Source organism: Sycon ciliatum, chromosome 7 (genome assembly GCF_964019385.1).
Source record: "Sycon ciliatum chromosome 7, ocSycCili1.1, whole genome shotgun sequence".
NCBI lineage: Eukaryota > Metazoa > Porifera > Calcarea > Leucosolenida > Sycettidae > Sycon > Sycon ciliatum.
This window is the reverse complement of record NC_088649.1, coordinates 14,530,418-14,540,607: the sequence shown is the minus strand read 5'-3', so window position 1 is coordinate 14,540,607 and position 10,190 is coordinate 14,530,418. Positions and strand designations below refer to the sequence as shown.

Sequence of the window (10,190 nt, the reverse complement as noted above, 5' to 3'; positions counted from 1 at the left end):
AGCGATGACATCACTACTAGGTCGTCCACTAGCAATGACATCACTACTAGGCCCTCCACTGGCGATGACATCACTACTAGGCCCTCCACGAGCGATGACATGACTACTAGGCTTTGTGTTAGCTGTATAGGCACATCGGAGTAGCATTCCGTTGCAGTACGCACTGTCCACGATGCCCTGGTCGGTGTGCAGCAGGTTCTCCGTTGACCGGACGAACAAGTCACCAGAGTTGACGACATCACCATCGGGCAAAAACACGACATCATCGGCTGTGGCAATGCGACGCCGCTCCGCGCTACCACAGCTAGACTTGCGCGAGACGCGTGCCGATCGGGCTGACGAGCGACGGGATCCGTCCCCCTGACAACCGTCCGACAACCGACACGGAGGTAAGCCTCCCACGACGGAAAGATCCGACGCCCTCCGCTCGGCGAGCCGACAGAGCTTCATGTGTCTCCGTATGAGACAGGCCATGGTGAATACCAGCGTGATCAGAACGAACAGCGAGAAAACGCAGGCGAGGACAATTCCAACAAGGTTTTTGTTAGAGTTGGCGGCGGACAACGAGGAAAGCTTGTTGGTGGTTCCTGAGGCAGCACAGCTGGAACAATCGTATGATAGTCCATTGTCAGCATAGAAAACAGATCCATGCGCGGATGACGTTGGGCATTTCACGTAGGGGCATGCTTGACTCCCGGTTGCCGCACCGACACACTCGTTCCCGTGGCACTGTCGGCGTCGGCGATGGCGTCGGGGTGGTGTGTCGCATGGCGAGCACGGTGACCACTGTTGCCAGGGAAACCAGCAGCCTCTGCAGCCCGTCACGTTCGATGAGTCCGCTCCGGGAAATGGGTTTGGGTGCGGCTGCTGCGTTACGTTTTCGGAACAAGCGCTCCCCGTCCAATTCGCCGAGCAGTAGCAGGTGTTCATGTCCGTACATTCACCATTACCACTACATTCCACACCTGCCTTATTCATCGGGCACTTTTCCGCAAAGAGCTCCCCGATCGGTTGGCATAGCGACGATCTACACATTCCATTGTCGTGGCAACGAATGCCGTCCTCCACGCGCCCCAGGGGGACTTCGTCTGAGCGGCTGCGATCACTTGACTCGATTGTCGTGCAACTCACGCTGCCGCCGATGGGGACACGGGTGATTTTCGGGTTCGTCCCGTACCTCGTTTTGGGGAACTTCTCCTCCACAAGGCACTGCAGCTTGCCACAGAACCGGTTGGCCGCGGGAATGCCTAGGCGTCTGCCGGTAAGGTTGGCATCGTCAGTAGTGGATGCATGGAGTGCGGCGGTTGTTGGAGGCACTACGGCAGGATAGCAGGCTGGTGAGGCGTCCGCGGCGCTGGGCCCGAAGATCTCCCGACACTGCTCCGATCTGGTAGCACACCGTCCGTGATAGCAGTACGCCTGCTCCCCGTTCTTGCTCACGCACGGTTTGCCATTCTGGCGAGCGAGGTCCCCCGGGCACTGGGCCGACCTGCCCGTGCAGTGTTCCGCAATGTCACATGACCCGTCGCCACGCCGACACGGGCTGCCCATCGGCAACAGGCTGCAGTTGCGGCAGCAGTCGCCCGAGTTGCACTGAGCGCCGTCTCGCAGTCGGCAGTCCGCGGCCACGCAGCATGCGTCACCGCACAGCTCTGGTACGCCGCAGTCGCACTGCTCCCCGTCCTCGACGACCGTGTTGCCGCAGACTGCGTCACCAGGACTACGCCGCGGCAGATTGTGCAGGCAGTCGCTCGCGGCTCCATCCCCGAGGAAGTTATCAAGTCGTCGGCGACTGCAATTGGACCAGCTACACTGTATGCTGTTGACTGGAGTGACGCCGGCCATTATGCACAACGTGCTGTTGTCGGCGGCGCCGGTGGCGGGACACACGCACGTCGCATTCCCCTTCTCGTCGTCCTCGTCGTGACGCAGGCCCAGCGTGTGACCAATCTCGTGCGCCACCGTGGACGCCACCACGCCTGCCAGGCCTCGCCTGCCGTCGTCGTGGACAACCGCGCCAGACCTGCACCTGGAGCAGATCGACGAGGGATACGCCATCCCCACGACGTTCTCCGCGAACCTGACCGCGCTCAGCAGAACGGCCACATCATGCTTGACGATGGGCACTAGCTGGTATTTCCGATAGACGAGGAAGTCGTCCAGCGTGCTCCGTAGCTGGCTGCTCACCTGAATGCGATCGCCGTTGGTCCAGGCATCGACCATTACCAGGGCAACGCGGACGCCGAGCTTTGCGAACAGTGCATCCACCCTATTAGCAATCTGCCTGGCCCTGACTAGCGGCACGCCGACAGTATTCTTGGTGTGGTCGTCATCGGCGTCATATGGCTCCCTACTCAGCTTGTGCAGGAGACTGCTGTCCAGACAGAGAACAAGCTCTATGGTGACCTTCTCCACATCGTCATCGGCACTACGGCTCAGTCGCCGTGGAGAAGTCTCGACGTCACCATGACGATCTGGCAACAGATGCACGTAGTCATGAGATTGATCACGGCGTGGCGGAGCTGCCGGGAGCTGGCCGCGAGGCTTTTCGGCTTGCCGCGCTGCCACATGCTCGCACCTGAGGAGGGCGTGGAAATGAGAGCCATTCGCCAGGGGACGATGAGTGAGCGGTTCTATGATGAAACAGTGCGACGCGCTGCGACCACCAGCAGAGCTACCACCAATGGCACCATAGTTTTCCCTTGCAAGTGTAGCGGTCTCCGTGAAACTGAACTCTCCCACTACACCATGGCATGTACTGACTACAGCTTGACTGGTGACGTAATTGCCAACTTCACCCTGATAGTAACAGTCGTCCTTGCTCCGTTTGCCAATTCTCACCTCTCCACCCCGGTCACTGTGAACCAGTGCAAGGTGACCCGGCGGTAGAAGCTGAACATTCGGACGCAGCTTCAGATGAAACGTTCGCGGCGTGCCGGACCCGATAGGTATGAGAAGGACATCTCGATCCGCAGCAGCAGATGCAGCCTCGTCGCCTCGAGGTGACAACAACCTGCTGAGAGCCTCCGAGGAGCGCTGGTCTGCCGCTCGGCCCGGGCGATACGCGGACTCAGGGATATCGACAAGTTCGAATCGGCCGTCCGTCGCATACTGCAACCACCTCACACTCTCCAGTGGCAGTGGCTCATCCTCGGAACGCGGTCTCGACGGGTTGACATGACGCGTTGCGGACAGCCCACCTACAAGTGCTAACGCGGAGAGACACACCAGCACCACTGAGTCTAGTGACATTGCACTAGGCATTCTCCCGCGACTGTGCATGTCCGTCAATCTTGCCGGCTAGGCTCGTGATGAAACGAAAGAGCGCGTCGGGCCGTGCGCCAGTTGCTTCACCGACACAACTGGTAGGCATTCACGGCGTGACTGGTGTGGGCAAGTAGTTAGTTCCTGCTTGAGAAAATTAAATTTTTTAATGTCGTCGTACCTTGGAAAATGTACTGCCGTCTAACTTTTAGTTCGTTGTTGAGCCTTCTGAGTTCTGGCAAGTTCTGTTTGGTGGGATGCGTTCCACGAAGAAAAGGATATTCGGGTAAAGTAAAGTTTGTTTGTTCTGCGGCAGGATCGTGAGTTCATGCGCTGTTCCGTGCGCATGGATGGAGGAGAGGTGGGAAGCGTAGATCGACCAGCTACGGGTCTTCGGCAGCACAGACTGCCACAGACACACTGCAACGGATGCGCTCGCGCTCCCGGCCCGAGCTGCACGCAGAGCTTTGCCGGATCGCGGATGCTTCCAGGAACGGAAGTCTTTGGCACGCACGCACGCACGCACGGTGCAGCACAAACAAGCTATCTAACGCAGTGTACGTGTGTGCATCTACTGCACCCAGCCAGATTGAGCGAGATTGGTATACGAATATTACAGTAGTACAGGACCGCTACTTCAACTTCAACAAGACACACGGCCGAGTCGAAGTGGGTGCATATCAGTAAGTACATGTAACTGTTCAGGACATTCGAGAGGTTTTGCATTTCGATTTTCTAACTACATGACTGTATTCCTATTTTTCGAGAGAATCGGCGGAGCGGTCAAGCTCTCGGGAATGTTGCTACTACAGTAGCAGTTGAACGGAAAGAAACAGTCGAGTCAAACGGTACTTTCGACTTCGGTCGAAAAATATTCCAGAATTCGAAATGCTTCTCTGTGATGAGAACTGTGCATGTATGTATGTATGTACAGTGAAACCTGTCTAAGACGACCGCTCAAGGGACCTTCAAAACGTGGTCTCTGTTACCAGGTGGCCTCCTTATCCTGGGTCATTTGACTGGAAATAGCATCCCTTGGCCGGTCCTGGTTTTAAGGTCATTTTTTTAAGACAGGTGGTCGTCTTATCCGAGTGGTCGCCTTGACAGGATATTTACTGTTTGGTCAGGTATGCACATGTGGACTACGGTGCTGGCAACTGAAATCCGACCCCTGAGCAATGCGCTCACATCGCAAAGAATGTGACTGACCCACCGCTCAGGGGTCGGATTTCAGTTGTCAGCACTGTGCATGTACTTTCTTTGTAGATCGTCAAAGCTAAAAGCGCCGCAGTGGCCGTGGTAGCGTTTACAGAACACCAACCGGGGAATAGGAACTCAGTCTCCGTGGCTATTTTTAGTAGCTTGCCTTTCCTGCCTGCCAACCTACTACTGAGTCAGCATGATCCAATGGAATAAGCCCGGGGGGGGGGGGGGGGGGGGATTGCAATGGAGCAAAGATTGCAATGGAGCAAAGATTGCAATGGAGCAAAGATTGCAATGGAGCAAAGATTGCAATGGCTGTATTATGCAGTACAGTGACCGACGTCTGTCAAGTGAAATCATGCGAACTTTTGCATGGTGGGGGGGGGGGGGGGGGTCGTTTTGATCGGATCCGGCTCAGCTTTCAGTGGGCATTGCTGCTTTCAGTGCGTGAGCTCCTTTTCCACTCGGAGCAGTAGATTCAACTTAGCATGCATTCATTGCATTGTAAGATCGACTCCTGATATAACGAACACCATTGTGCAGACCAGGCAGGCACAGTGGGTTGGTCAAAGACCATAATTGAGATATGAGAGGTACCTGGTTCAAGTCCTGCCTGGGAGCGGTTTTTCCAGCCGTGCTGCTACCCACAGTCAACTGGGAACTTGTGGCCAGGCACAAGGGGTACATGGATGCAGCTAATGGGGTCGTTTTCGGCACTTGTGCCAGTGGTTGTGAGACTTGCCCACTCACCCCCACCGTTAGGCGCTGCATCTGCCGCTAGGGTTTATCGGGTGTTAGCGGCCGTCGTGAGTTCCCTTCGGGAACGGATACGATAATTTACTTTTTTTTTACTTTTTATTGTGCAGGAGAAGTAGTTCTTTATAGCCGAAGTTCGTTATAACAGACATGCACTCACACTATACTGTCCCTCCAGGAAATCGCGATTCCACGGATGCAAGAAATTTCGCGATTTTCGCCCAAACCCGCGATTTCCCGCGTTTTTTGGTTGTTTTCTGCACTATATCTCACTTTTTCTGCACTTTTCACGCAGTGCTTTCCATGATCCTGTAGGTTATTTGCACAGTACGACTCGTACTACTCCCGAGTAGATATACGATGCAACAAATTTCGTGATTTGGCCCAAATCCGCAATTTTCTGGAAATAATTCCGCGAATTCCTTGCAAGTTCTGCATCATTCCGCACTTTTCGTCGCATTTTTTGTTGTTTTCTGCCGCAATTTCTTGCGCAAATTTTCGAGAGTTTTTTCCGCAAACTCCCGCAGGGACAGACTATACGAGCGGTAAGTCATGACTGGCAAGTAGTCCACGACAGTGTGGATGCACTTGGTGTACATGCGGCCCTACAAGATTTGGTTTGTTATAAACGAAAACGTTTCGCTATAAAGGGTCAATATTGTGTGGGTTCAATCAGGGACATGGATTAGTGTTCTTTATATCACGAAATTCGCTATATGCGAGTTCGTTACAAGTGGAATCGACTGTAAATGCTACAAGACAGATCATAGGCTGCGCATTGATCATCACAAGACATCGTGGATGTACGCGTGCACGTCAATGTGTGTGCGTGTGTGTGTGTGTGTGTATATGTATATGTGTGTGTGGTAGTGTGTGTGTGTGTGTGTGTATATGTGTGTATGTGTGTGTGTGGTAGTGTGTGTGTGTGTGTGTGTGTGTGTGTGTGTGTGTGTGTGTGTGTGTGTGTGTGTGTGCGTGTATGTGTGTGCGTGCCAGCTAGTTCCGTTGGTGGGTACACTTATGCCTGATTTTGTTGGGTCTGTTGCCAACGGGCTCGGCTACTTGAAGGTGTGATATTGTACCTGCCACCTTTGTTGGTTCCAGGGTTCATATACTTTCTATTTGAAGTATACATACGTGTTAACCATGGACTGCTTCTGACTAGATTAACTCTTGTGTAATCATGGTGCTAGTGAAGCTTGTATCAGATCCACTCTGATTTAGCCACCCACACTAGTAGTATTACCATCACTGGGGGCAGGGGTAACTGCAGTTGGATCCGGGACGGATACCCTGATGCCGTCAATCCTTTGTCTGCACCTTGTCCTCACCCACTTACTGAGGTGTGGTGAGCCCAAAAGTGGGAACATTTTCAAGTCTACAACAGAGTCACACAGTTTGGGGATTTCAGGGGGTGTTGGCCGTTGGGCGGTTCAATAGCCAATTGAGTCATCTTTCCAAGATTCTTTTTGAGTCTCTCTCCCCTCTCCCGAGGAGACCCACTTGACCAGTTTTGGCAGTGAGCAACAAGTACAAGTGTGTGTTTGCATGTGTGTGGGCTCGCATGCGTGCATGTGAGTGTGTGCATGTGTGTGCATGTGTGTTTCCCATATGGTGCAGTGGTGTATGTGCAGCGATTTTTAATCGATAGGTTGCGCTTTCGATTCCCGACGGCTATGGTCACACACATCTTTCTTATCTTTCTAGGACTCCTTCTGACTTTTCTTTCATTCTCCTGGGTGGTTACCAACAGCCAGTGCATGCCGGAGTATATGGTGTGATGTGTGTGCGGAAAAAAAATTACTACCCATGATGATTTGCTCACGTGAGGGGCAGTTTTGGCGCGAATTCATTCCGTGGCTCCTGCTGTACCGCGCCGTGGCCATTCCGGTGGCGAGGGCCTCTGGGGGATGGAAATGGCATGCCGTGGTATTCCGTGAGGTAGAATACACTGTGTAGTAGGTATTTTACTACTTCCCGATAGGAAGTTTTTTTTCTTTTGTATTTGTGGTACGAAGTTCTTTCTTGGCTTTTTCGATTGGTTGATTTTGAGCTTTCTCCAATTATCTCCCCCACTATTTTCCGTCCAGACCAAAGTCAGAAATTGGTTAAAATGGTGATCTGTCCACTGATTGGACCTTCCAGCTTGGAAGGTTCAAGGTTATGGTACCTTCCGAGCTGGAAGGCTGTTGGCTTACGCACTGGAGATGTGTTAGAGCTACATAATGTCCACACAGCACGCGCTAATTACCAGGCTACTGTGTGGCGACTGGCTTTGCAACCGAAGCCCGATGTGCCTACGCCCATCGGCAGAGGATGGATTCAAGACAGCGACGGTAAGTTGTTCCGATAAATAATTAGCACCGATAATGTACCCAACTTTGGATCAAGTTATGCGTGAGGAAATTTACACTTGTGTAATTATTATGGTATGGTACGCGTCTACAAAGGCTACAGTGGAGTCTGCGGATATTGAGAAACATACTGCAAGGTTGAAAGAATTGTAATTAGCAGATAAAAGGATAAAGGATACAGTGCTGCCCTTCCCATTTAACCAGATATCTATGACTGTCTACTGCAAAAATATACGCGATGAATAAATTAACTGTCTGTGACAATGTTTGTTTCTTCCTTCAGGCAGAGTCGCTGTGAATTGGACAGAACAGCAGGCAGTGCCAAAAGAACTTCAGAGCCTCATCAGCTGCGGGTGCCGAGGAGTGTGTGACACTCAACGCTGCTCATGCAAGAAGTCATCTCTTGCGTGCACTGACATCTGCCGCTGCGAAGGTACATGCGCAAGTCCGCTCAACAGTAGGCCAGAGCAACCACCACAGCAAAGTACGTCCGGTGACGTATCGCAACTGGAAACTGAGTCCAATCATGCCCAGCCAAACTCAGATTGTGACGACTCGTGTGTCCGATAGTGATGGATCAGCTGCATGTACGAGTGATGATCTCAGCAATGATAACGTTGATAGTGACAGTGCGTCAGTTTGAATTCCTTGCGCAGCTGCCATATTGTAAAGGGAGAAATTAGACATACAAGAATGAATCAAGTTAGAAAACTAACAGTGACAGCAAGGCTCTACAACTAACATACATGCCATGTGGCAATATTCCTAGATTTTGTATATGGATAAACATTGTGTGTACTATTGTACTACAGTAAAACCTGGTGTAAGCGACCTCTCGTTTTACCGACCACCTACGACCGTTTTTCCATGCACGGACAGTGCTACACAGACACTGTGGGCTGGATGTGCGCACGTGCACGGCATCATTGCAGCATATCATCATATTGAGAAACAGTTTGTGTAATATACAGTGTAAAATTGTACTACCGTAAAATCCCGCCAGAGCGCCCCTACCTCCTCCGCTTCAGGTGGGGAGGGGCAGATGGGCGAGTCCTGCTTGCCGCATTCAGTGCTACATGAAAAAGTACTCACCCTACGAAAACTGTTCGTGCATCTCGTACACCGACCAAAGGTCAAGAGCCAGGAGTCGAACAGACCCGACAAAACGCAGGGTTTGTGCGATCCCTGGTCAGGAGGGTGGGCACTGTTGCGTACATTTCCAACGGGGTCGAGCACGCGTCTGCAGTGCAGTACGGCATCACAGACTGCAACAAAGTCATACGAGGATACAATCAATCACGTCCCTGACAAGAAGTCAGGGAGGGGCGGATGGGAGAGACGGGGCGCTCTGGCGGGATTTTACGGTACTTTTAACTATTTTACCAGGATGCGCGAATCATTGCAGCATATTCCTTTTGTATATTGATAAACATTGTGTGTGTGAGATACTATTGTATTACTTTTTGTTGTTGTCAGAAGTTTAATTATCAGTACATGATGATCTATTTTAATATATTTTACCTGGAGGTGCGCATCATTGCAACATATCATCATGTACTGATAATTAATCTACTGACAATTATTCAAGTGATGAACTGAACGAATATTTCTTGAGAAATATTTCTTGAGAGAGATGCAGCGAGGACATAAACTGACACGTTATTTTGTTCTTTTCATTGGATACCAGAATCAGTGTACCAACACAGAAGTGCATTGTTATTGAACATTGAATATTGATATCAAACTCACAATGTGTCTTCTTTTTTGGGAAATTTATTTTTCAAGTTCGTGATTCAAGACAAAATACTGGCTCACCTTGTGCCGGGGAGTTGGTAGTATTCCATAGGATGGGGCTTCAGCAACTACAGCATTGGCTCGGGCTTCAGACTCGACACCACTAATAAGTAATCCTTCAATCGATTCGAGACGAGTCGAGTGCTATTACTAGTGTTGACAACGTTTTTTGAAATAATTCAAAAATACTGTACTATACTGATGCATTTCCCTCACTGCGCGTAAAATGCTTCATGTGAGCGTGCCCAATCAATGCTCAGGTGCACGAAGATCTTGAAATCGGCGAGGAGAAATTGGCATGAAAACCCCCTCGTAGCAAGCTTATGGCACAGCTTTCAGGAGTCCGACAAGTGAATCCATGCTACCAAACCCCTTCCCTATCTAACTGGACCATGCCCAAATCCTCCTTCCAAAGTGGCACACCAACTGCGAAAAATTGATTTCTCAGAATCCGGATCCCGGACTAAATCGAAGATCTGCTCAAAAGCCCGGAGCTGCAAAAAACTCAACTCATCTCCGGTGTGTCGAAAACACAGCTACCCTGCGGACGATGCTGCAGCCGGTGGCAAGCTAACGCCTGTTCGCCAATGGTGGGACAATCTCGTCAGCCAAGGTCCTGGGTATGGCTACCACTGCAATGCCCAGAAGTCACTCCTCCTGGTCAAGCCCTCCAGGTACGCAGCTGCTATCGAGATGTTCGAGGGGACCGGTGTGCAGGTCACGTGTGATGGTTGCCGCCACCTTGGTGCACCTTTGGGCACGGATGAGTTTATAGAACAATTTGTCCAGTCCAAGGTCGCCACCTGGTGTGAGGAAGTT

At 51.4% G+C, this 10,190-nt stretch overlaps 1 protein-coding gene and 1 long non-coding RNA gene across 2 annotated transcripts in view; both read right to left on the bottom strand.

Annotated features, from left to right (window-relative positions):
* Window positions 1–3,264, bottom strand: part of LOC135821630 (disintegrin and metalloproteinase domain-containing protein 19-like) — a 4,495-nt gene extending 1,231 nt beyond the window's left edge. The window contains exon 1 of the mRNA XM_065334627.1: window positions 1–3,264. This exon is cut by the window's left edge and continues 1,231 nt beyond it. Coding sequence (XP_065190699.1) covers window positions 1–3,264 — 3,264 coding nt within the window.
* A 4,280-nt stretch (window positions 3,265–7,544) lies between these two features.
* Window positions 7,545–9,788, bottom strand: LOC135821929 (uncharacterized). The gene is made up of 3 exons (XR_010554424.1): window positions 9,393–9,788; window positions 8,670–8,842; window positions 7,545–8,233 (listed from the first exon to the last, which is right to left on the bottom strand). It is a non-coding gene; the product is annotated as an uncharacterized LOC135821929 (long non-coding RNA).
* Between the last annotated feature and the right edge of the window lie 402 nt (window positions 9,789–10,190).